Source organism: Triturus cristatus, chromosome 11 (assembly GCF_964204655.1).
Source record: "Triturus cristatus chromosome 11, aTriCri1.1, whole genome shotgun sequence".
Classification (NCBI taxonomy): Eukaryota; Metazoa; Chordata; class Amphibia; order Caudata; family Salamandridae; genus Triturus; species Triturus cristatus.
In genome coordinates, this window is record NC_140594.1 from 28,709,099 (window position 1) to 28,736,817 (window position 27,719).

At 50.1% G+C, this 27,719-nt stretch overlaps 1 protein-coding gene across 8 annotated transcripts in view; it reads right to left on the bottom strand.

Moving 5' to 3' along the window:
- Positions 1-27,719, bottom strand: part of RIMBP2 (RIMS binding protein 2) — a 1,529,140-nt gene that overhangs the window by 69,830 nt on the left and 1,431,591 nt on the right. For all 8 annotated transcript variants that reach the window (XM_085633657.1, XM_085633660.1, XM_085633661.1 and 5 more), the window contains one exon: positions 1,043-1,114. In XM_085633657.1, the coding sequence (XP_085489783.1) occupies positions 1,043-1,114 (72 nt within the window). The remainder of the gene's footprint in view (positions 1-1,042; positions 1,115-27,719) is intronic.

Sequence of the window (27,719 nt, forward strand, 5' to 3'; positions counted from 1 at the left end):
TTCTGTGACCTGAGAGGAGCTCTGAAGGGCTGGACCTGCTCCCCCTTGTGCCTAGGACAAAGAAGTGGACGCCAAAGTTCTGACCTCCTGTGGGGCCTACGGGGACATCACAAGCTGCAAGAGGCCTTTACCCTAAAGTGTCTAGCTGACTAGTGGCAACTGGACTTGGACTGAACTTTGTTGTTGGCCTCTTCCTAACACCCTGTGAGTCTCCAGGAGCCTTCCCTGAGGTCTTTGGGTGGGGGGGACTCTAGAATAGTACTCCTGTGGTTGTTTGGGCACTAGAAGAAAGTTTGGAACATTTAAAAACTTATCCTCTAGGCTAGTGGCACTTAGAAACACTTCAAAGTTTCAGACTTCTAGACTTACACCAAACCAATCCACTTGGTGTATTTGACCCAAGCTCCATTGAGGTCAGCCTGAAATTGCACCCTGGTCCTGGTCTACCACAAGCATTGATTATCATTGGCGCTCTACCTTTTCTTGGCGATATTTCTACTTAAAACTTTTAAAATTCATATCTTTGGTTCCCCTCTTTGGATTTGTGTTATGTTGGTGGTTTTTTTCATGACATTTCACTCTGTTTTCTAACTCGGATTGGGATTTTTATTGTTTAGCATTTTTACTTTATTACTAATTTGGTATTTCATAAATACTTTACACATTGCCCTAAATTAAGCCCGTGTGCTCTGTGCCACAGCCACCAGGGGTAGAGCTCAAGTTCACTTAGTGATTTGGAGGGTTCATCCTGACAAGGGGTGTGATTATTAGTTAAAGTGGGTGGTCACCCACCCCAAAATAATTGAATTTCTTCCATTCATCAGTAGGTGTAATCTCAGTGACGTTTGGTAGCCCCGATACTGTGGCATCAAAGATGAGGCACCAATATGTTGGTGGTGTGTTCAGAGTCAGACAGCAGTAGTAGGCACAGTGCCTTTACTCTGGTTCCCGTTTCAGATGCTCTGGACCATGGATAGATACATTTTTGCTTCGGAAAGGAACAGGCACTGTTCAATAATCCCAGTTATAAGCAAGAACTTACATAGTAAAACCCATCATCGTCGATCTCTCCAAACACGGTGATAATGTCTCCTGTACAGAAAGTCAACTCGGCCTGTAAAAAAGGGAAAATACAAACATGAGTTTTGGAGCTCATAGTTGGAGCATTATTTTTTAACTTGGTCTAAACTGGTGAATGGACCTGCTAGTTTAGAGACCTTAGTTACCTTTTACAATAGAAAAAACGAATGCTTATTTTTTTGACGATCTTGTTGATATTCGTATATGATGACAGGTATTTTGTTGTCGTTGTTGCATTATTTGAAACCCTTGCTCCAGAGTAATTTGTGGATTACCTACTGAAGTATCAGCATGTTCCTTAAAGCAGCCTATTTATCTTCCGTTTCTCATGCGTCCACCCATGCCCCCTTCCCAGCTTAGTTTGGATCAAGACTTTAACCAGGTCTGAACAGAAACCTCTAATAGAAAAATGCTGTAGGTTAAAGGTCTTTGAAGGGTGCCACAGTTATGCATTCCACTTTGCCCCGGACCACTGCCACCCTCCAACCCCATGCCACATAAAACAGAGGGAAATATTCTCAAGGATCTATCGCCAAGTTATCGACACTTTATCGCAGCCAAATTCACAATAAATTCATCACCCCATCCACAAGCTGGTGCTAACAGCCCATATAACCAGTTTACCTGCAATAGCAGTCGCAAAAAACATCGCCACAGATGACCCCGGCAACTAACGCCAATGAGATGCAGAGTAGGCGTTCCCGTGCAAAAATCCGTGACAACACCACTCCACAACATTCTCAACGACCAGCCAGATTGGCGATAAGATCTCAAAACATGCGATAAGGTGCGTTAGCAGCAGGATTAAAACACCTGCTCTGACCTGGTGTAAAGCCGGACAACTGGCAGCATCCAAGGGAGCACAGCCCATAGTCAAACAATGAGAACAACAGATGCCCCAAGCAACTGAACATGCAGCCCGGAGCCCCAATAGGGCAACAACACCCACCGCTACCACCCCCAGGACCCCCCCCCCCCCTTTGGACAAAGATAATGCACATAAACCCCACGAAACCATGAACCTTACAAATCGCCTGAAGTCGCACAATCACAACACCTAACATACAGGTGTGGCCAGAAAAAGGATATCATACTTTCATAATCATATAATCCAAATAAAACGTTTATTACAGATTTAAACAAAAAACAACAATTCTGAAGAGGCACGGTGGGTCTTCTCAGGACATTCTGTAAGTCACAGCCTGCAAGACAGAAATACAGACAAGAAGGTGTGTCATGAGCCCATCAAAGCAGAGAGTGAGAGAGAGCAAAAGACAGGAGGAGAGAGGGAGAACGAGGGAGATAGAAAGACAGAGGGAGAGAGAGTGCCGACACTGCGGACCCAGGCCTCACTGCTCACCTGCTGCCACCGGTGTGTCTCCAACCACGTGCCGGTACACACTGCAGTCCCCCAGGTCCCTTATCTGAAACAGTTTCCAGAGACATGAATGGCAGAGTCCATACAGTTGTACACGCCATCATTGCTTGCCCACACCTGCGCATACAGGCTGCCGCACCCCAGCCCCTTCTGCCGCCCAGTGGTGATTGCCCGCCCCTGCTCAACCAGGCCTCACTGCTCACCTTCCGACACCATCGTGTCTCCAAGAGGGCCCAACACGTGCCGGTGGGAGCACCAAGCCTGGGGCCCGTGACCATGGCACCCTCCACATCATGCAGCCCCGCACCGCGGGCCACCAGGTCACACACTTGATTCTGGGTCTTGATTACGCAATGGCAGAGACCATATCAGTGCACATGGCATCATCGCAGGCTGCACACGCGCTCAGCCCTATAGGTGCCACTAACTGTGAACCGCGAGGCAACGCCACGTGGCGGGAGGTCCGCACTGCCCGCTGGCTCAGGCTTACACTGCAGTCCAGCAGGGCGCACACTAATCGTCACCAGTCTGGACCGCCAGGATGGCGCATCATCGCAGGCTGCACACCCGCTCAGCAGTTCAGGTGCCCCTATCTCACTGTGCCTGCCGCAGTGTATCCGGTGCCACCAAGTCTGTGCACCGCTAGCCATGGACCCTTCATGATTGAGTTCCGCGGTGCGGACGGCATCAAGTCACCCCCGGCCCTGGTCAATGTGAGGTGGCAGGGCCTTAGGCCCTCATGCATAAGTGAGAACCACACGGAGACACCCAGTGAGATAGTGGAAATGGCGTCCAGCACATGGGCCAGGCCCTTTTTATTGGCAGGGTCACATATCCTGTGACGCCTGTGCTGGATGGTTGTGGTGTGGGTGTAAACCAGCTGTGAGGGAGTGGCTGTGGCATGCCGACAACTAGACCTGTGAGCAGCAGATCCCTACAGGGAAGATCTGGGACATGTAGCAGTGTCGTCGTCCCCTGTTAGCGAAAGTGGAATGGGCTGTCCTGGCATATGCAAGTCCAACATAAGGGTGTGAAAAATGACCCGATCTCTGGGCATGGTTCCATCCTGGGCTGGACACGAAAGTGACTAATGGATGTGTCCCTGTTGTCGTGTCGGCACCACCCGGACCACGATCTGCAATGTGTCATCCTGTGACCCAAGTCCCACAACATGAGCAACATGGACGCAAGGGGGAATCACTGACCCTACATTCATCCATACTTCCACACTTGAATGATCATGGACATGACACATCTGTGTTAACATGAATGTTTATTGCACATTCAGTGGAGTGTTGCAGCTGAAGCAGTACAGGGCCATGCAAACCCCACTTCAGTAGAGGAGGAGTTCAGTCTGCAGTCTGATAGCTGTGTCATTGGTGACCAAACAGAATATGGCAGTCCATGTCGAGGTCCAAGGTGAGTGTCGCAGAGTGCATCGGGGGACTGTGGAAGGTGATGATGCAGAGGGCAGAACTAAGCAGAAACAGGCCATATGGCGGAGATGAATGCTACCGCTTCCTTCTGACCACGAGGGCAGATTCATCCACTTCTTTGTCCACTGCTGTTTCATGTGCCTCGCATGTGGGTGGTGGTATGTCTCCAGCACTGTGTGACAGTGACACCTCAGGGGCCGGAGGTGGAATGTCTGCTGCACTGTGTGGCACTGACACATCAGGGGCCGGAGATGTGGATGGAGTGGTAGCAGCAGCATGCATCAGTGTCAGGCCTTGTGGCAGCAATGCCATGAGGAGGGTCTTTATGGCATTGAGGGTCCCAGCTACCTCTCGCTGGTGTGCTTCCTTGCCAGCCGCTCTTTCCGCTCACGTCCGCTCCATGTTCTCCATGAGCCTCCGCATGAGTCCCAACTCCCGGGCGAGCTCGCTGGAGGCACTCTGACTAGACAGTCGTTCTTGTCTCAGAGTCAGGACTCTGGCGATGTCAGCCATGGTTCATTGGAGAGCATGGAGCGGATTGTGGGTGTCCGTTAGGAACTGTGAGTGGTCCCCGATGGGACTAAGACACACACGTATGGCATCTAGTTTGTCTGCCATGCGGTCGAACCCCACCTGCACCTGTTCAGCCAGCTTCTCCTGGCACCCCAACACACGGCGTTGGAAGGCTATGTGTTCGTCGTGGGGTCCTGGGAGGCAGCCGTGGTGGTGGGTGCTGCCTGCTGTGTGTTCTGTGCAGGGGGTGGGTTCTCCTCGTAGCAGCTGGGCTGCCCTGCTCCTGGAGGTGTGCTGCGGAGGCTCTCCATGAGCTGTTGGAGGGCGTCAGAGTCGAAGGTGTGGTGGTCCTCTTTGTCATCAGAGTAGAGAGGTTCGGACTGCTCTGCAGGAGGGGTTTGATTTCCTCCTGCAATGTGAAGGGGAGATGCAGTTTAACATTGTGTTCAGATGTATGTTGACGCATTGTACATGTTTACATTCAGATTGCATGACAGTGTACATTGTGACTGTTTGGGGGAGCTGCCTATTTGATGTGGGACAGTGGACATTCCGACTACAGCACGGATGTGTGTTTGTACTTGTATATTGTAAACTCACAGTTCCCTGCAATGCCAAATGTGATTGGCAAGTTTCTACGCACATGTGGCACCAGTTGTGTCCTCTGTTCTGTTGTGGATGTGTTGCGTTTTTTACCACAACGTTGTCAATGTTGATGTGCTCTGCATGTAATGTGGATGTGCCGCATTTTGGGGGAGTCGCCCCAGCTGCTCTGATTTGGCTGACCCTTGGCCCTTACATGAGGTGTGCCTCTGGCTTCTGTGCTTCTGCAGTGCTGGGATATTGCATAATTGGGTGCATTGGCCTCTTGGTGGGAGTTGGAGGTCTGGGGCATGGTTTGTCCGCAGATGTGCTATGCTTAATTGTGCATGTGTGCCATTGTGCTCAACTCCCCCGTCCCCCCAGTCCCTGGTCGTTACTCACCCTGCTGCTGTTGTGTCCGGTCATGTTGAGCAGTGTCCGGTCCCCCAACTCCTGCCACCATCTCCCACTGATGACTGTGGACACCATTTCCTCCATCTCGTCCAGCTCCTCCTGTGGCGCTGGACTCCCACCTCCAGTCTGCATTGCTGCCTTCCGGTTGTTTGTGAGTTTCTGCTTGGTTTTGCGCTTCACATCATTCAATCGCCTCTTGACCTCTTCCATTGTCCTCTTCAGAACTCTGACTGCATTCACCTTGTCCACGATGGTCTGCCATATTCCATTTTTAGTTGCTAGTGACACAGTGGAGGTGACGAACAGTAGTTGTTGGTGTTCTATCACCTCCGTTATCAGGATCCTGTTTTCCTGGGGACTGAACCGCTTCTTCCTACTCTTCTTGTCCTTGCCCTTCCCTGACACCGAGGTCCCAGGCTGGTCCTCCGGGGGGCTTCTGGGGTTCTGGTTGTCCTCTGCACTTGCTCCGGCTACCTCCATTGTGCTTCGCTGTTGTTTGGCTTTTGTTTGTGGGGTTTTTTCCGACTTTTATGGTGCATTTTACCGCATGACGTGTGGTATTTGCAGTCTGGTTTTCGCTGATTTCTGTACCGCGATTGGCGTTATCGCTACTATTTTCACGTTCGTGTTTTTGCGGTGTAGCATTGATTTTAGCGCGCTCATTTGACACAATGTCTTCGGTGTATCGCATGGTACCGCCGTGTTGAGAATATTATGTTAACACAGAGTTATTTTCCCGCAATAAACTGCGATGTGAAGAGTTGTGTTAAGCTAAATTTGCGATGGTTATCACACATTCTTGAGAATATCTCCCAGACTGTTTCAACCTTCACACCAGGACAGTTTTCTACCAAGTGGTTAGGCCTAAAGCTGTTCTCAATCGCTACCCTCTTCTTCAGTCCAATGTCCCCTTTTTAGGTCTGGTGAAGTCAAAATACATCTTCTATACAATACACATAAAGAGAGTAGGCTTGAGTCAGTGGCCTATTTGTGTCACCCCCTTCAGCTGGGGCTCATTTTGACCAGTTTCTTCAGCCACAGGCTCATTTGAGTTAGCCCCCTTCAGCTAGTGGCTTGTTTGGGTCAACCCACTTCAGCTAGAGGCTTGTTTGGGTCAGACCCCTTCAGCCAGTGGCTTGTTTGGGTCAGACCCCTTCAGCCAGTGGCTTATTTGGGCCAGCCCCCTTCAGCCAGTGGCTTGTTTAGGTCAGCTTCCTTCAGCCATAACTGTTTTCTAGGACATCCATCTTGGACTGGGGTCTATTGGATAAGGAATAATGTAGTATTATGGTACCTCCTGGTGGAAATTAAGTAAATCACTATGTTGACATTCTGCAGGTAACAAAAGGAGCTAGGTTTATAAATTAGCTGTAAAGAAGAACGTCTTGTGCTTTTGTGAAAGCCTTGATAATTGGACAGATGTAAGAGATGTAAGAGCTTCACATGAAGGTGGCAGCAAAGGATATTGCCTAGGTAAGAATAGATCTGCTGCCAGTCTTGTAGGGAAGAACTTTAGGCCTCAGAAGTTCTTGCGAAGAGGATCTGACTCATGAGTGGAAGTGTTGAGCTTTTATCTGGGATCTCACATTGATTGGACAGGCATCGTTCACTGTCTTATGGATCATACATAAAGTTTTAAAGGTGATGTTTTTCTCAATAGGCAACTAGTGAAGTGATTATATGATTTTTTACCCAAGAAGTACTTCAGATGATTCTAGAAGGAGAGATATGGCAGATTTTGAACAAGTGGAGCTGTGAAGAAAAATATTAAGGCACAGAGAAAAAGGGCACTAGTAGCCTTATACATAATAGTATGCATTGTATATTAGTAGCCCATTTATGCCTTTATAAATAGCCAAACTTCAGCCATTGGGGTGCATGTGCTTTCCACAGTTTAAATCTCAACTGCATGTTGTGTGAGGGAGTCCCTGCACTACACAGCCAGTTTCCATCTGTGATCTGAATTTTATCTGTAGGCTAACAGATAATTAGCTTGTTTCTGGTTTGCATATCCCCTAGATCTCTCACATATGATCAGCTGCAGTCCGCAGTCTCATCTTGCACCTGGGGCTGAGCTGTGGGCTGGGGAAAAGGTTCTCCTAAGTCTTGAGCTCACTTGAGCATAATGGCACAGTCTTCAAACTATATGCCACTTCTGGCCTAAAGATAACTTTGTAGATGGCTCACATGAACTAAGTACTTATTCTTTGTGCATTCTTATGTCCCCAAAAACTGTTCCACAAGTCAGACTTTTTCTGCAAAGATTTTAATGATTCAGAATGGGGACTAATTTCTTTTTGGGGAGTTTCCACAATTGGACATCCTAACAAAAATGTGTCCGTATCTACGGTCATCTCCATAGATCAAATGTCTCTGTTGACCATCTTATTAATGACAAGACCAACTCTGGCCAAGTCCTTGTTGGTGGCAGGCAAATAGCCATCAGATAGTGCTGCTCCCTCCTCAACCCCCTGCCCCTCCTACCAGCTTAGGTCATTTCACCCTCTTTAGAGCAGCTCTCAACTTCCCAAAAACTATTTAGAACCAAATACATTCTCAACAATCTTAGTATCAGCAGCGACTGAGCCAAGTATACTGTCCCATCACAAATCGAAGTGCTTCCCAGAACCTCCTCACCCGTTTCAGGAAACAGAGGAGGAGGAGAAAGGACTGGATGATGAGTGAAACTGCTACAGCCTGTATCAAGTGGTCATACAAAAACCCCAAGCTGACTACGAGGAGGAAAGACAACAGAAACACAGGACAAAGGAACTAGACTTGTACGGACCAAGAGCATATCGGTAAGAGTAGGATCCGTCCTCTGCTCCATTGCATGGATGCGTGGGACTTACCATGTTCCAGGTTCTGATTTCCTCTGTTCCATCCAACAGATGGTGAATGATTTTTATAACAGATGCCTGGCTCTTGCCCAGCATCCACCAGCGCAACCTCTGGTTCGCACACCTACCACTCCACCAGAGCAGACGGTGAGGAGACCTCTATGGACGCAGCTGGAGAAGATGTGGAGAAGCCACCAAAGGGATGGATACTCCTCCACCGAGGCAAGAAGTAGATGAGTGGCATGACTACATGAACCTAAAAGAAGGCTTCACCTCGCTGGCCCTGCCAGACGGTCCACAACACACTCCACCAGATGACACTGCACCTCAACATCTCAGTGTATTCAGACCTTATTCCAACGATACATGGGTGCAGGTCAGTGCTATCTTGAGAGGAGAACTACCATCTGCAGCAGTTGTAGAAACAGCGGAGGGGTTCAAGGGGCTGGCACATGTTGCCATCTCTGTAGACTAGGATTGCTCAGCAGCACTTCTTTCTAGCCAGAGTTTGAAGGAAGAATCCAGTGGCCTCGGACGGTAATTCCTTCATTGTTATTCACATGGCTGAATCGCAACATCGGAAACAGAAACATGTTTGCTGCCCTCCTTCCCATTGGTGGTTAAGGGTCAGAAGCCTTTTAAGATGGCTGTATCCTTCTGAAAGCAGGAAATGTAACATTTAAGGATGTGAGGTACCAAGGGTTGAGCAGAGACCAGTGTGAGTGAGAGCGTTAGTGTGTGTCAACAACACCCAGGGCAGTATCCAGTGAAGCAACAGTCCAGAAGATATGACACAGTAGGTTTGTCACAATAATACAAAAGAACAGAATCACGCCAGGTGAATGGGTGCTAGGCATTCGGAATTATGGGTACACTCTACAACATATTGAAAAACCCACCATTGACTACACGAGACACACAGTGACAGGAAAAAGCTTCAACAGGAGATTCCAATCATGCTGCAGGAGGGAAGAGCCCAGAAACCTACATGCAGCATGTCTTTAGACCGTGTGATTCATAGTATAGAAGACGACGAGAGGGTGGAGACCTCCACTATTCCTCAGGATTCAGACTTTTCGTATGACTACCCCTCAGATTATTATCTCTCTTCTGCAGCAAGGAGAAAATATGGTTGTTATCGACCTTTAAAATGACTATTTTATGGGCCCATTCATCTGAAACAGCAGAGCTACCTGTGGCCAGTCACCTCTACCTACTCTTTATTTTTATCAGAAGCTTAACTTCAGTCGCCGAATGTGTTTAGAGGCAGCAGCACCAGTAAAGGACATGCATCTTTCGCTATGCACTCATTTCTTTTTACTTTGGACATCTGGGATTGCCCTGTGGTGCAGGTAGGATCTGTTCAGTAGCCACCAGCTGCATGGAATCTACCATTAAAAAATCTATCTGGACGTAGCCAAGATGGCGACCTGTGCGGACGCCGCCTAGAGAGCTCCACAGCTCGCCATGAAACCATCCTGCCCATCCAAGCCTGTATGCACTTGTATCGGGACCTCGCGTTGCTGGGGAGGAAGGGAGCCATAAATTGAGGGGTTGGGAGCATCTACGTCAACCTGAGCCACGATCTTGTGCGTGTTGGGCCTGCGCTGCCCCCGGTACAGTGAGCTGGGAGGGCCCTGGGATTGTCGCTGTGACCCGCTTGGGTGCGGAGATGACTACCGACCCCCACACCCCTTGACGACCTAGATAATAGAGGCTGAAGAACTTGCCTTGGTGCACAACCCCTCCCCCCCCCCCCAGGGCGGCACTGTGGGTGGGCCTGGCGTGGTGAGCGGAGCTGGGGCCTGACATGACCCACGAGTGGAGTGAGCTCGATGGCATAGAGGTATGCCTGGTGAATGTCTATGCCCCAAATACAGATGATGTTGAGTTCTTCAGTGTCATAGAGAGCCTACTCCTCCCGTACATTGGGATGCCATTAATATGGGCAGGTGATTTTAATTGCGTGCTCGGTGGCTTATTGGACAGGCAGCCACCGAAAAAACACTAAACCATAAATGTCGTCTGCCCTGAGTGAGGTGATGAGCAGGCTCCATTGTGTAGATATCTGGCGCGAAACCCATGTAGGCAAATAAGGATATACTTGTTACACTCTGGCCCGTAAAGTGTATAGTAGACTCGACAGTTTCCTGCTCTTTCAGGAGTCATGTGGTGTGGTAAGGAAGCCTGAGTTACTGGGCCGTTTTTTGTCCGACCACACTCTGGTATTGCTGGAGCGAGGACCTGAGTGACGTAGGCTGAAGGTCTCGCTGTGGCATCTGCAGCCGGCCACACTACAAGACTTGGTATTTACAGAGGAACTCGGAGAGATCATTGCAGGATACTTCGCCACAAACCAGACAACTACTATGACCAGGAGCATAGAATGGGACATGTTCAAAGTGGTTACTAGAGAGGACTGTTTGTCCAGGGTGGGGGGCACCAGAAGGTGACTGGAGCTGGAACTGACAGAGGCAGAGGATAGGTTTACCAACCTTCAACATGAGGAGCGGGCGTCGGGGCAGCCCCATGACTCACTCCTTCAGGCACAGCGCCGAGTAGGGGAAGTCTGGGATAGATTGGACTGCTTAGTCCGTCGGGAATATCGACAATTACTACACAAGGAGGATGATACACCTGGAAGGCTTTTAGCATGGTTGCGAATGCGGGAACGCCCACTCCCACGGATATTGACACTGTCGCCCTGATCCAGTTATGGCCACCAGGCAGGCTGGTGTCAACACAGTGCTATACAACTACCTAGCTGAAATCTACTGTGTGGTCCTGGGGGCAGAGATGCCAGTAGAGGGGGTATCTTCCGGATGGTCCCCTCCCACGCCTCACAGAAGAACAGAGGGAGGAATTGGAGGCAGTGCTCCAACTAGAGGAATTACAGGAAGCATTACCAGGTATGGCCCGCTTTAAATCACCAGGCCCGCACGGAATTTAGTAGAATTCTATCAGACATATGCAGATGTTTTGCTTCCACGCCTACTGGAAACCCTACAAGAGGCAAACAAGGCTGGATGCTTGCCAAGCCCGGTAGGAATATAGCAGACCCGGGTGCATATAGACTTTTATCTATGTTTGGAGTAGATGCTAAATTACTCGCTAAAGTCTAGGCCATGAGACTGAGCAGAGTCGTGACCTCACTGGTGCACAAAGATCAGTGTGTGTTTATGCCCAGGAGGGGAACACTTATGAACATACAGCAGTTGTCCCATGTACTCCATTCTGTGGCTGATAGCGAACTCTGGGCGGCGGTTGTCGCCCTGGATATCGAAAAGGCTTTCAATACTTTGCGGTGGGGATATCTCTGGGAGGTACTGAGAGGAATGGGTTTTGGCAGGGAATATGTCACGTGGGTTGAACTGCTCTATTACCAACCGAGAGGCCGAGTGCGGAACGGCAGTCAGGTATCGGAGACAATAAACATCGAAAGGAGCACGTGACGGGGTGCCCACTATCCCCACTACTTTTTGCACTAGCAATGGAACCCTTAGCGGTGAGACTGCGGAGAGACATGGCACCATGGGGTGTAGCGGCAGATGGCCGTACACACGTGGTCTCTTTGTATGTGGCCCACACGCTCCTCTACATCAGACAGCCAGAAGAGGCAATTCCGTTTCTCTTGGAAACTTTGACCTCCTTTGGTGCGGGTTCTGGCCTCCGTATTAATCGTCAGAAATCAATACTATATCCGCTTGCAGCCCTCATGCAGGGGACCCCCCAGGATTGTTAATTGATATTTATATAGCGCTAATCACCGGCGGGTCTCCAAGCGCTTTAAGGGGAATAGCCAGAGGACGTGGGCAGATGAATGGCCCATCAGTGTGGTGCGTTTAAACGTTATCCAGTGCTTCCCTAAACAGGAGCGTTTTAAGTTGCTTCCTGAATGGGAGGAGAGCCGGCTCTTTGCGCAGGTGGTCAGGCAGCTGGTCCTAGAGTTGTGGGAGCAATACGGAAAAGGCTCTGCCCCCTTTAGATGCAGTGTTGCATCTTGGGGTGGCCAGGTGGCAGGCCTCAGAGGACCGCAGTGTGCGTCCTGGAACATAGTTCCTCAAACATTCCTATAGGCCGGGGCTTTGCCATAGATCGCTTTATGGGCAATGCAGAGGCCCTTGAATTTTACTCTCTGCTTGAGTAGTTTGTGCAGAAGAGGGGAGGCATGGGCCCGTCTTGGTAACTTAAAGATCAGCCTAGCTGCATTGTTAAGTACCATTTGTAATTTATTAATAAGCTTTTGAGGGAGGCCTAAATATAGGCCATTTCCGTAATCGAGTCTGGAGACAATAGTGGCCGACACAATCATTTGTAAGGAGGCAGTTGAAAGGAGAGGGACAAGTTTCCGTAACTTTCTCAGGAGCCCTATGCAGGTGCCTACCACTGCACTAACTTGGTTAGCCATGGAGAGTTCTGAGTCAAGTTTAATACCTAGACTTTTTTCGGCAATTGCTGGGGTGGGGGTGGCACTCAGTTCCTGGGGCCAGAATTGATCGCTCCATGGAATGCCTTTTGTAGGGATGACAAGAACTTCCGTTTTCTCTGGATTGATTTTTAATGAGTTTGTGGTCATCCAGTTCACAGTAAATCTAAGGATATTTTGCGCCGCTTCCTGGGCATGGGTGGAGTTATCAATCCGGAAAATGAGCTGGGTGTCATCTGCATAATTGAAGACACAGCAGTCTCTATTTCAGTTTGCTTTTCTTTTGGCTCTCAACCTCTTTACCTTTCATTGGTTCCTTTTTTAGCGCTTGGACGCCTCAGGGCAGCAATCGCGCTGTTATAAATTCACTTTACTTACTTACATATGGGCAAGGGCCGACACCAGAGGCTGCAGGTAGATGTTAAAGAGGAGCGGGGATAGCGCAGAGCCCTGGGGGACGCCGCAGGTGAGGGCGCCACTACCTGATACCTGTTGCCCCAACTGAATCCTCTGGGATCACCCCGTCAGGAAGGATTGCAGCCATCGGTGTGCCGGCCCCTGGATCCCCAAGGCCATTAATTGATCCAGTAGCCGGGCATGACTGATCGTATCGAACGCTGCCGATAGGTCTGATAGGATCAGGGCGCTTGGTTGTTTATTATCAGCCATGGTTCTAAGGTCATCCAGGACGGAGAGCATCACCAGTTCGGTACTATGGTGAGCCCTAAAACCCGCTTGTTGTATTTGAAGTAGTTGGTGTTCTTCCAGGAAAAGTGAGAGAATTTTGAGAACATGTTGTTCTACCACTTTCGCTAGGAAGGGAATCTGGGAAATAGGCCTATAATTTTTGAGGATGGCTGCGTCCGCTCCCGGTTTCTTTAGAAGGGAGATTATTCAAGCCTCCTTCAGAATGGAGGGTAGGTGGCCAGCCTCCAGGGAATTTCAGTAGTGAGAGAAACTGTTTTTCCATGCCCGGGAGGGCCATTCGGAAAATCCTCGGGGGGCAGGGGTTGGCAGGGGAACCTGATTTGATACAATGCATTAATTGTGTCAGTGAGGTGGAATCAAGTCGGGGGAAGGCAGTGAGTTGGTTATCGAGGGTGTGGGGGGCCTGGTGTAGAACTAAGGGGTTCTGGTTGGTGGTGGAGTTGTCGATCTCAGAGATAATATCCCTGACTTTATGTAGGAAGTAGGTCTGAAAGGTATTGCAGTCTAGTGAACCACCTGTGGCTTTTACTTCGTATTTTTGGCTAAGTTCTTTCAAAATTTTAAAAGTTTCTTTCTGCTTGTTTGGAGCGATGGAAATTCTCGCCTCATAGTATTTGGCCTTTCTGCCAATAATGGATCTTTTATACAGTTAGTCGGGATTTATATATTGCCAGTTCCTCTGGTTCATAAGCTTTCCGCCATAGCCTCTCGGCGTGGTGGAGGCTTTGCTTGAGTTCCCTCAAGGTCTCATTAAACCAGGGAGCCCCCATCCCTTTATTTCTCGCTCTAACTCTTCTCTCCGGGGCCACTTTGTCTATGGCTCGGCGTAGGGTATTCGTCAAGGCCTCACTCTCCAGGTCTAAGTTTCCTGATATAAGCATGGGCGTGTGGGGGAAGCTAAGTAGAGTTTCAACTAGGTTGTCGGCGTCGATATTCTTCCAATGACGCACCTTATTCCATTCTGAGGGTGGTTGTGACAATTGGTCGTTCAATGGGACCCAACAACTATGGAGCGCATGGTCCGACCAGGCGCAGGGGCTGATATCTGTTAAGCTGGCCCATGGTTGCGAAGTCCAGATGAGATCTAGGGTATGCACTTTTATGTGAGTGGGGCATCCACTAGTTGGTGGAGCCCCATTGCACGCATTCCTGTCTCAAACTGGCTAGTGGGAGGCTCTTTCGGGGCAGTGTCCCAGTGATAGGTAAAATCTCCTGTCATAAAAAGACGTTTGTACCGAGAGCAAAGATCAGTAACAATTTCCATAAACAATTCGTTGAAGTTAGGGGTTGGCCGCGGGGGGCAGGTATACGACCAACATTAGTAGGCAAGATGATTTAAATTAGAATTTGACCCCTAGTATGTCTGTCTGGTCAAGGATCTTTCTGAGATAGGATTAGCCTGGGAATGTGACCACTTCAGATACCTGGACATTCAGGTAGCCCACCAGCCAGAGGCCCAGTTCGAGCTAAATATGGGTAAAGTTCTCACAGGACTAAAAGCGTCAATACAATTTTGGAACAAGCTTCCACTATCGGTTATGGGGAGAGTGGCCCTATCAAAAATGATGATGCTGCCCTGCTGCTTGTACGTCCTGCAGAATTCCTTCTGTAGAATTCCAAAGTCTACGTTTGACACTCTGACTGTCCTCCTGACCTCACTAGTGTGGGCTGGGGGACGGAGTAGAGTCAAGCTAGAAACACTCAAATTGGATATGGATGCAGGGGGCCTTGCTTTGCCTGACTTCAGATTATACTACTTAGCAGGTTTGTTACAGTGCGCAGCACAGTGGTGCATTGAAGAACGTACGGTGGAAAAAGAGTTACTGGGGGACTGGAATGATGATGGGTTTGAGGGTCTCCAAAGACTGTCGCCATATAGTGCGGCAAGTGGCTGAAGCCTGGAAAAAGGCAGTCACATTAGTTCTACGCAAGGCACTGTACGCCAGTGTGCTTCCACCCCAGTGGTTACAGGGATTCCAGAACATTCAGGCGGCCATAGACATCTTAAAGTGGTACGAGGAAGGATGTGAATCGGCGGAAGATATGTACCAAAATGAAATCTGTCTAACTTTTGATGAGGCACAAGACTGGTTCCAGGTACAGTACGCAAAAATCTTCTGAATGATCCGTGAGATATGGACCACATTCCCGGAGTAGCCGCGTTAGTCACGGACGCTATAATGCTGCTGGACCCAGGCTTCAGCAGGGGCCTTATTTCGCGCAAATATTAAGCACTAAAGGTAGACCGTATGGCCGATTTAACGGCAGTCAGGGGGTAATGGGATAAGGACTTACCTAACCCATTGACAGATGGGGAGTGGAAAAGAGCTCTAGAACAGGTGGCTGAAGCAGCAAGTAATGCTAGGTTTAAGTTCATCCAATTCCATTATTTGCATCGCACATATTTGACCCCATTGTGTTTTGTTTTTCTTTATTAACTTAAAAAACAAGTCATTTTTAAACTTTGCGCGTCCGCTGTGTAGGCTGCAGAGCGCGTAGCTGCATTTTTAAATCTTCTGCCTCAGGTGTTCTTGATTAGGGCTTGAACGGGGTACACGCTCCCTCCCACTTGCTGACTTGAGTAAGGCGCAAGTGGTGGATCTCATTGCAAAATCAAAATCAGGCTCTTCTATCGACCCCTGCCCAGGGGGGGTGCTAAAACTGGTGCAAGATATTGTAGCGGATAACCCGGTAAAAGTGTTCAACCATATCTTTAGGACAGGAGTTTTCCCTAAGCTGTGGAAAAGGGCATCAATTTTGCCTATCTTAAAAAAAACAATTTAGACCCAGAGGACGTTAACAACTATCGCCCTATATCGCGCCTACCTTTTCCTGCCAAACTCCTAGAGAGCTGATGGATTACATCAACTTACATAGCTGCTGAGACGAAACACAACACAGCTTTAGAACCGGTCACAGCACTGAGTCGACCCTGATCAAATCAGTCAAGGAAATCAGGACAGCTCTAGATAAGGGTGGGAGGGCAGCCCCTATTCTATTAGATTTGTCAGCGGCCTTCGATACTGTCCACTATACCATTCTGGTGGATGAGCTAGCAGCAATTGGTGTGCAGGGATCAGCACTCCATCTGCTTAAATCTTTTCTGGAAGATAGGACACAATTTGTAGCCATGGACCCGTTCAAGTCCAACCCCTTTCAGCTCCCTTGTGGAGTGCCACAGGGCTCCTCAATTAGCCCTACCCTTTTTAATGTTCACATCGCTGCCTTGGCCCCAGTCATAAAATCTTTCGGCTTTGTCTTAACCTCTTATGCGGACGATACCCAATTTGTTGTAGCAGTCTCAAAACCACAACACACCATCAGTAAGCAATTCAGTGATTGCATGTCAACTGTAAGTTTATGGATGAGTTCTAGCAGTCTAAAGCTGAATTCTAATAAAACTGAAGTGGTCCTCTTTGGCAACGATCCCTCTTTCTGGTCCCCTGCGTGGGGGCCAGCGAATGTAGGCGATTTGCCAGAGCGAGTTGAAAAGGCCAAAAATCTTGGGATATTTATAGAAATGTTCACCTTTGCTAAGCAGATCAACGCTCTGACAGCTTCAATTTTTTTCATTTTAAGAAAAATTTGAAAGATCTTGGCTTTCATCCCAGCAAATTCTTAAAAACTGGTCATATCGGCTTTGATATTGGTCAGACTATATTATTGTAATGGCCTATACCTTAATCTGCGGGCCCAAAACCTTAGGAAACTCCAGGTATTGCAGAACACAGCTGCTAGAGTTCTCACTCATACCCCTAAATATGTCTCAGTCAGAAAAACAATGAAACAGCTACAGTGGCTGCCAGTGAAGGAGAGGATCCGGTTCAAAGCTTTGTGCTTTGCGTACAAAGCCTTGCACGAGCTAGGACCACAAGACATAGGCCAGAAATTCAGATGGTACTCGCCTAGTAGATCACTTAGATCTTCTAACTCTAGAACTTTGGTGGTACCAAAATTCAATAGAACGAATTGGGGTGGCAGATGTTTCTACCTGGGAAACATAACAATCTTGAATAAACTCCCGTTAACCATCCGATCTGCCACCTCCCTCCTCTATTTTAAGCGGGAGTTGAAGACTTGGCTTTTCAGCATATCAGACTTTTGGTAAAGAGTCTTGTTTCTGGTCCGATCATAGGTTAGCGCCAGGACACTCACCATGAATAAATCCTCTTGATTTCAACCCAGCGGTGTCAGACCCTTCTTCGACAAGTGAGAGGGGAGTTGGAGTTCGTGTTATGCCAGTTTTGCAGGCACTGGCTTACCTGACACGCCCCTCGGTCAGGAGCGACGCAGTGGCCATCAGTTTTTGGACTTTTGAATGCAAACGCGTTGCCCCCCTGCGCAGACAAAAGCACCACTGTGTGCATACATCATTGCGTGGGGAGAGAGGAGCAGCATTGTCTGCAAGGGAAAGCTCGAGGGGTCTCAGCAAGGATACCTATCAGGACAGAAAGCTGTGGTGGAGTGCAGTCCGGGCCACAGTGATGGGACACCACTTGGTGTTTGTTTTCCACACTTACTCAAGGGGGATCCACACACGGAGTACAATTCCCAGCATGCAGCAGCCTGTCTGTTCAGCGCGAAGTGAACTATTGTTGTGGCAGAGGAGGAGCCTCGATGGAGATTCCAGGGGGAGTGGCCAATGGAACGCCTTAATGGCCACCAGGTGCGAGGACCTGCTATTCGTAACAGGCACTGAGGCAAGCCGAGCCGCTGAAACGCGTCTGCCAAATTGTTACATATTTGTGCTGTGAACTCACCCTGAAGAAATCCTCTCGATTTCAACCCGGCGGTGTCAGACCCTTCTTCGACAAGTGAGAGGGGAGTTGGAGTTCGTGTTATGCCAGTTTTGCAGGCACTGGCTTACCTGACACACCCTCTCGGTCAGGAGCGACGCGGTGGCCAGCAGTTTTTGGACTTTTGTATTTTTAATGCAAGCGCGTTGCCCCCCTGCGCAGACCAAAGCACCATTGTGTGCATACATCATTGTGTGGGGAGAGAGGAGCAGCACTGTCTGCGAGGGAAGATCGAGGGGTCTCAGCAAGGATACCTATCTGGACAGGAAGCTGTGGTGGAGTGCAGTCCGGGCCACAGTGTTATTTGAGTTGTCATCAGTGATGTCATCAGTGATGTCACTGACCATGTCATGAATGATGTAATATGTGACATCATCAGCAGTGCATTGCGGGGGCGCGAGTTATAGTTAGCTGAACTAACTATAACGGGGGAATTTCTATGGTTTTGTACGAGTGAAATGTCCAACTAACTATAACGTCCCTGAAACCTATGGTTTTTTCAGTGAATGTCTAAGATTTTTTAAATGTTCATTTCTAACTATAACGTGCCTGAAAACTATGTTTTTTCAGTGAATTTCAATGGTTTTTTAAATGCTAATTTCTAACTATGCCTACAAAGTTAGGACATGTGAAGAAAGAGGAAGAAAAGCGCAGAAAGAAGCAAGACAAATACAGAAAGAGGAAACAGAAGTCCAGAAAGACGAAGAAAAGTGCAGGAAGAAGCAAGAGATGTGCAGAAAGAACCAACAGAGGAGCAGAAAGTCCTCCTGTGCCCCCAACTTTTTAATGACGGGTACTGGTGGTAACTGACTCTGACTAACCAGGACCGGAGCCAGTGCTATGCTAAAAGACACTTAGAATACAGTTAAAACACCTACATACACTAGGGAACACTATGCGTTGGGGTTCCCCTGTGATTAACATGACCTTCTCTGTATTTGTCATGAGTTAGTGCCTGGGTCATTGCATGAGTACATGGGTACTGAGTGGATGATTAGAGTACTGCAAGGAGAGTGCATGGTGAATTTACAAGTGCTTGGGTTTTGTCGAAGTGATTGGAAAAGTACATGTGCTGGCTGGGTGATTGGAGGAGTGTATGGGTAGTGACAAGGAGATGCCTGGACTGAATCAGTAGTGCTTAGGGGATTGTATCAGTGCATGTGTTCGTGCCTGGGTCATTGCATGAGTACATGGGTAGTGACTGGATGATTAGAGTGCTGCAAGGACAGTGCATGGTGAATTTATAAGTGCTTGGGTTTTGGTGGAGTGATTGGATAAGTACATGATGCTGGGTGGGTGATTTGAGGAGTGAATGGGTAGCGACAGTGTGATTTCTGGAGTGCATGGGTACAACCTGGGTAATTGGAGGAGTGAATCAGTACTGTGTAGGTGGTTAGAGATCTGCATGGGTAGTGCACAGGAGATTGTAGCAGTGCATGTGTTAGTGCCTGGGTCATTCCATGAGTACATGGGCACTGACTGGAAGATTAGATTGGATCCAAGCAGAACACAGCTCCAGATTCCAGGCTTTCCAGGCTCCCGCTTCCTGCTCTTCACCCTCCAGCCAAGCTAGCGGCCGCGGTGAAGTCCGGCTTGGCTCCAGCGGCGAGATCAGACTTCCATCTGCACCGGTGCCCCCGGTACCCCCCCACAAGCACGCTCACCACAGTCCTTCAGGTAAAGGCTGATAGCGGCTGCAGTTATGGTGGATCCCGGCCCCGACTGTCTCATGAAGAGTTCTAGGTGGAGGCAGGTGGAGGCAGTCACGGCGCCCGTCTCTCGGTTCCCCAGTGCCGAACCAGAGGTGGGGGCACCAAGGTCGAGCCGAGCTGAGCAGCGGAAATCAAGCACCCGGAGCTTGGGGCTCGGCTGGCAAGCTTGGTGTGCCAGCAGTGCGTGTCTCCTACAATCTACGCACACGCTAGGCACGCCAGGCACACCAGGCACCCCAAGCAGGCTCGGCAGTTTGGTAGCCATGGAGGCGCAGTCAGACCAAGTATGTTTCCAGTGTTTTCCAGGTCTTCTCAGGTGCCTTTACTTGCCTGCTAGCTATATTGGCCCCACGGCTCCCCTGGCTCCTGCCTCCCGTCTGCATTCCTGCTTTCCTGCAACCCGGTGGTTGCGTTGAGGACAGCCCCCAGCCAGCTCAGTGATTTCCACCATTTTCATCATTGACAGCACCCGCAGCAACACAAGCTGATTAAAGCTTTAAGTTCCCTGTGAGTGAGTGCGTGTGTGTGCCTAACATCAAAGCTTGCCCAAGTTGCTCTAACTGCCCCAGGCAGGGGAGGTACCTAATCAGTGTGTGCTCCTGAGGCACCACAGAGGTACCTTTTAGCCCCTTTCGTGGCCAAAGAAGGGGCACCCCCGCACGTCGGTCCAGCCACAGGCCGCAGAACCAGCCTCAACGCGGCCGCGGATGTGGATTTCGACGTGGCGGAGCAGGGGGACAGAGAGCCTATTAGTCCACATCTGCTCCCGCAGCATCTGCCTCAAAGCCTTCCTAGTCCGACCTTTCAGGCCCATTCCACGCCAGTGGGAGGCAGAGTTCACCATCACCTGCTCCACTGGCGTACCATCACGTCGGACAGGTGGGTGCTGCAAATCGTCCAAAGGGGCTACTCCCTCCACTTCGAGGCGACCCCTTCAGCCATGCCACCGCAGTACCAACGCATGTCGGGGGATCACCTGCAACTTCTGCAGGAGGAAGTTACGCCCCTCTTGGCCAAGGGGCCATCGAGCATGTTCCTGGCCCAGAAGTAGGACGGGGTTGTTAATCCCACTACTTTCTGGTTCCCAAGAAGGGCAAAGGGGGCCTACGCCCTATCTTGGACCTCAGGAGCGTTAACGCCTTCCTCCGGAAGGAGAAGTTCAAGATGCTCACTTTAGCTCAAGTTCTGGCTGCCCTAGACCCTGGAGACTGGATGGTAGCGTTGGACTTGCAGGACGCATATTTCCACATCCCCATCCTGCCGGCCCACCGGCGTTACCTGCGGTTCACGGTAGGCCACAAGCACTTTCAGTTTACCGTGCTCCCCTTCGGCCTCACCAGTGCCCCTTGGGTGTTCACGAAAGTGATGGCGGTGGTTGCAGCTCATCTGCGCAGATTAGGGGTTCCAGTCTTCCCCTATCTCGATGACTGGTTGTTGAAGGCGGGCTCGCCCCAGGCGGTCATCACCCACCTCCAGACTACGGCCGACCACCTGCATTTGCTGGGGTTCTCCATCAACGTGCCGAAGACACATCTGAGTCCCTCCCAGAAGCTCCTTTTCATCGGAGCGGTTCTGGATTCGGCGCAGTTTCGGGTCTATCCTCCTGAACAGCGGGTTCGGGATATTCAGGCTCTGATTCTGATCTTTCAGCCTTTATCCCGAGTTTCGGTCAGGATGGTCCTACGGCTGCTGGGCCTGATGGCCTCCTGCATCCTGCTGGTGCATCACGCCAGGTGGCGATGCGGGCTCTGCAGTGGGACCTGAAGTTCCAGTGGGCTCAACATCAGGGCAACCTGTCCGACCACGGCCTGATCTCGGAGGGCACTGCAAGACAGTTGCAGTGGTGGCTCACGACCGTGATTGGGTCAATGGCAGATCCCTCTCCCTACCCCAACCGGAGCACGTGGTGGTGACGGATGCCTCCCTCCTGGGATGGGGGGGCCACATGGGAGAGGCGGAGATCAGAGGCCTCTGGTCTCCGGCGGTGTCCCGGCTCAATATCAACCTTTTGGAGCTGCGGGCGATCCGGCTTGCACTGAAGGCATTCCTTCCCTCTGTCCGGGGAAGTGTAGTGCAGGTGTTCACAGACAACACCACCGCCATGTGGTATTGCAACAAACAGGGCGGGGTAGGGTCGTGGACCCTTTGTCAGGAGGCTCTGCGCCTCTGGACATGGCTGGAACATCAGGGCATCTTCCTGGTGGTTTAACACCTGGCGGGATCTCTGAACGCCAGGGCGGACAAACTCAGCCGCCGGTGCATGATGGATCACGAATGGCGTCTGAACTCGGACGTTGCGAAAGGCCTCTTTCGGCAATGGGGAGAGCCTTGGTTAGATCTATTCACTACCGAAGAGAACGCGCAATGTTATCAGTTCTGCGCATTGGAGTTTCCAAGGCGGCACTCCCTCGGAGATGCTTTTTGCCACGAGTGGAGGTGCGGTTTGTTATATGACTTTCCGCCTATACCACTTCTGCCCAGAGTGCTGAAGAAGATCAGGCACGGCCGGGCCCAAGTCATCCTTGTGGCTCCGGATTGGGCACGAAGATACTGGTATCCCGAGCTACTCAGTCTGTCAACCGATCCCCCGATTCGACAGCCTCTTCAGGAAGACCTTCTGTCGCAGCAGCAGGGGACGGTCCTCCACCCGAACCTGTCTCGCCTCCACCTCCATGCGTGGAGATTGAGCGGCGGCAATTGATGTCATTTGACTTGCCTCCTGAAGTCTGTGATGTCATTCTGGCAGCTAGGCGTCCCTCCACTAAAAGGGTATACGCCTGCAGGTGGAACAAATTTGTGGCGTGGTGCACAGCAAAGGCTGTGGATCCCCTTTCCGCCCCTCTTTCTGAGGTTCTCCTCTTTCTTCTTTCCCTGGCCCAGCAGGGCTCTGCTCTGGGCACCCTCAAGGGATATCTTTCAGCTGTTTCTGCCTTCTTACGGCTTCCTGATCAGCCTTCTCTTTTCAAGTCCCCTGTTGTTGCTAGATTCTTAAAAGGCATTACTCACATGTTTCCTCCTGTCCCCTTCATAATGCCTCAGTGGGACTTGAATCTGGTGTTAACCTATCTGATGTACGCTCCTTTTGAGCCTCTCCATAACTGTCCTCTTCGTCTTCTGACTCTCAAGACTGCTTTTCTGGTTGCCATCACCTCTGCCAGAAGAGTGAGTGAGCTCCAGGCTCTTTCTTCTAAACCTCCTTTCCTCTCTGTCCATCCGGACAAAGTTGTTCTAAGGACTCGTCCTTCTTTAATTCATAAGGTGGTTACTGCCTTTCACATCAGCCAATCTGTTACATTACCCACCTTCTTTCCGCCTCCACATCCCTCGAAAGAGGAAGAGAGGCTCCACCGTCTGGACCCAAAACGTGCGCTCTCCTTCTATCTGGACTGCACAAAACAGTTCCGGGTGGACGACCAACTCTTCGTTGGCTACGTGGGCGCTAAGAAGGGGCGAGCAGTGCACAAGCGGACCATCTCTCGGTGGGTCGTTTTGTGCATTAAGGTCTGTTATTCCTTGGCTAAGAAGGATCCTCCTGTGGGGCTGAGGGCCCATTCCATTCGGGCCACAGTGGCTACTACTGCCTTGGGACAGGGAGTCCCTCTGCAGGACATTTGTCAGGCAGCAACTTGGGCCTCGCTGCACACGTTTGCCAAACATTACTGCCTGGACAGCCAAGTTTAAAAAGCCATGTTTAAAACATCGACAAAGGCAGTTAGCCGAAACACGTCTGTGCCTAAGGTTCTGTAATAAAACCTTTGAACCTGCCCCTGTGAGTTCTGTTGTCCTTGGGAGGGACTTTTGCCGGAGGAGTGTGAAGCAGAATGTATATGCGGGAGCACCCCTGCATGATCGGCACCCGTCCGTGAGTGCACCGAGCTGGTGCATAGCGAAGCAGTTATATATATATATATATATATATACAGACACACACACACACACACACACACACCTATAGTTCAGTAAGTCAAATGAATATATATATATATATACACACCCAAGTTTGAATTATGGCAGCGTTTGGTTCGGTCTGGCATTCCGTATGTTCCAATATTCCAACTGGGTATCTCCTTTGGGATTTACTGGGTTGGACTTTGCTTCATTTGACTTACCGGATCAACTGTGGTCGTAAGTGTTGCTGTCAACAAGGTGTTCTTTTCCTGCGTTTTGTCTTTCACATGAGACTTTGGGCGATTGGCACTATCTTAATGCTGAGTCACCCAGGATGTGGTATGGAAGGTGTACCCTTCTCTCTTTTGTTCTCCTCGTATACATATCTGTATTGCACAGCCTCAGATTTTGCTCTGCTATATGCAATAACGCAGGATGTGTATTATGTTTTGTTTAAGCGATGTAACTATGGGGCATAGTTTGCTCCTCTGTGGACTATAGTTTTTATCTGTAGCTCATATCCTGTAAATATGGGGGTGTGTATATATATAATATATATATATATATTGTCGCTTCTTGGTTGCCCTGCATTAGGAAGCACTCTGAGCCTGTTCGTAGGTCAAAAACCATTTATTGGTACAGGGGTGGCAAAGACATCGAACGCTTGAACAGTTCAGCCCAGTCCAAAAGCCTGACGCGTTTCGAAGTATAAAGAAACTTCTTCCTCAGAGGCGAGGACCTGCTGAAAGTATGCGCCCCGTGAACCAGCTTGTTATATTGCTGAAAGGTCCGCCCTGGATGGGCCACTCCCCTCGATCCAAGCAGGAATGCTGGGTCATGAATATATCCAGACACCCGGCCCTGATTGGCCGCTTGTCACACTGGGAGTGAGGAATGCTGGGCCTTGTGGTCCGCGGATCCCCGCATGATGAGCTGCCGCAATTTTCAGCCCGTTGATGGGCCTCGATGTCTGTATCACTCCTTAAATCCAGCACAGTCTCCCCAAAAGAGGTCAGATGAATATCCATCCTCCTGACCCCGATAATGGGGTGGTGCATTCCCGACGGCTGGACCCGCCGTCTCTAAATTGTCGCTTCTTGGTTGCCCTGCATGAGGAAGCACTCTGAGCCTGTTCGTAGGTCAAAAACCATTTATTGGTACAGGGGCGGCAAAGACATCGAACGCTTGAACAGTTCAGCCCAGTCCAAAAGCCTGACGCGTTTCGAAGTATAAAGAAACTTCTTCCTCAGAGGCGAGGACCTGCTGAAAGTATGCGCCCCGTGAACCAGCTCGTTATATTGCTGAAAGGTCCGCCCTGGATGGGCCACTCCCCTCGATCCAAGCAGGGATGCCGCCGAGCTCTTTGCCAGGGCCGATTTTGTTGCAGGCCCGATTTTGCAGCTGTGCTGCAAAAACGGTCCTGTAACAAACACGGCCACCCAGGGGCCCAAAACCGGTCCCCACCCGTGCGGCGCACCGGGGGATTGCCCGGTGCCCGCTACGGCCAGTCCGGCCCTGTCCACCAGTCGAGGGGGCTGCTGGACCTCCCCAGGGACAGCAAGCTGCCAGGCGAGGAAGAGGATCACCGGTTCCACCAGCCCGGGCGCAGACAACCCTTGCTCAGTCCGGTGCCCGGCCTCCTTGTGCTTGACCCCTCACCCTTCTTTTGCAACCAATCAGGTCCAAGCCGAACAAGAAGCGCGTTTTCCTGAGTTCCCCACCCGGTGCCATAAAGTCAGAAGGAGGTTTGTGGCCCTACTGGAAGGTGTTTTGACCAGTGGATGGGAAGAAAGGGGCGCCAGTCCCGCGCAGTCGGACTACAAAGGGGGAGGCACAAGCTACACTTCACCCAGGCAGGCCTATGGCATGGATGAAGCCTCATGGAGTGAGGTCAAGACATTACCTAGAAGAACAGCACGTAGCACTGAGAGGAGGCAACCCAGATTGGAGTTAGAGGAAAGACGAGAGTTAAGGATGGAAATATAAAGAGCTCTCGCCTGGAAAGCACAGCGGGGAGAGGAGACAACTCCCCCTTCATGGAGGGAGCAGGAGCTAGGACATCTGCCCCCCACCCTCGAACGCGCTGGTCAGAAAGACCCACCCCTAGAGAAATAGTGCCCAGAGAAGAGGGTGAGCCCTTTGCATGACCTTTCTGTCATCTACTAACCTCCTGGGCCGAAAGGAAGGGTCACCAGTATGACCATCCTTGGCCAGAGGAGGGAGCCTTCGAACCCGAAGACATGGCCATTGTTGAGGACTGCATTTGGCATGGAGGGCGTGATCCGCAAAGGAACTAACCTACATGCAGAAGTGCTTGAGACGATGGGAGTGCTACGTCAGGGAGAAACTGACAGAGCTGCCCGAGCTAGGATTTGTCCACTACTGCAGCAAGGTGCAGCAAGAACCATCTATGTGCCTTGGGCACAGATGGACAAAAAAGGCTCAGGAATAATCTACCCCCATTGATGGACGGGGTGGGGAAATGGATCTCATGCTTCGAAAAGAACACCGTGGGTATAAACCTAGCTTTAGGAGACATCAAACCCTGCTCAGCAGCCTCATCGGGGAGCAGACCGACACGATATTCTCTCAAGCCCACATCCCCGTAGTCACGCTTATGAACACCGAGCATGACGGGGCTGCATTTAAGTCATTCAGACACCAGATGTGAACGGCCCTAAGGGAGATATTCACTGACCTCCCAGAGGTAGGAGGACTGATGGCAGGGGAGACCGTGACTGAATTCTTAGAATGAGAGAATGATGGGAGCAGGAGACAGGTCAGCCCTGGACCAACACGGATCCCTATGTCGCATCCTTCTACAACATCCTTAAGAGAGGGCTGCCCACTGAGATCCAGTCCAGATTAGAGAGTGCAGTAGGGCTAGACACCAAAACTTGGTGTGAAATACAGGACCACATACTGCACTATTATCGGAAGAGCCATCAAATTCGTTAGCACCACCACCATCAGGCCGAGCAACTAAAGTTCCAACAATACCCCTGATTTTTGTTGTGAATACACCACAAACATACACAGCCCCAGCCATTTCACTGCAGATTCCCATGGGGATCCACATGCAACCTTCCAACCACTTCCATTGTCCTCCTCTTAAAATTAAACCACGCCCAAAACACAGACCGCCTACCGGGACCGACATAGAGCACCACAAAACAGCTCAAAGATTCTCGACCCTTCCAGAAGAAGGGTGTAGCCCAGTAATGCAGCTTAATTAGAGACAAACCTTGCTCCATGCCACGTGCCGAGGCCAAAAGAACATGCACGTGTCACCGGAACACTTAAATTAAAATCCAAACACCTACTTCCCTTCGCAACTGCACGTAGCACATGCAAGTCAAAAGGACACCCCTGTCCCGAATAAAGTGTCGCACCTTTAAACGAAAACAGCCCACAAAAAAAGAGTATGGTCCCCAACGTAGTTAGGAGACGGAGAAAACTAAAATACAAGAGCATTAAATAGTTTAACACCAATTACTCCCTTAAAATTCTAGCACCTCTTAAAACAGAGTAAAACTCACTCTCTTCCTAAAAATATTAGCGCTACCTTTTCAGTACCCCATGAGGAAATCTTTTGCTCACGGCTAAACTATTGAGCATATCGGTAAAACGTAAACGCAGGTATTTTCCAGACAACTGCCTAACAATGTGTTTTTTTCCAAATTAACCCACAAAACCACATATCTTATCCTACAGTTCCATGATTGAGCTGAAAGTGCACCAAAGCTGCATTTGTAAAGCGCACAGCTACCTCCGGAGAGGTGTCCCAGCACTGGGGGCCATCGGGAAGATTAAGTGAGCTATTGCCCAGAGTCACAAGGTGCTGGGCTAACCTGCCGCCAGCACCGGGAATCGAACCATGAGCCCCCATTTTCCAGAGTCAGCCGCCCTGGCCGTCGCACCATACCTCTTACCCATTCCTTGCATC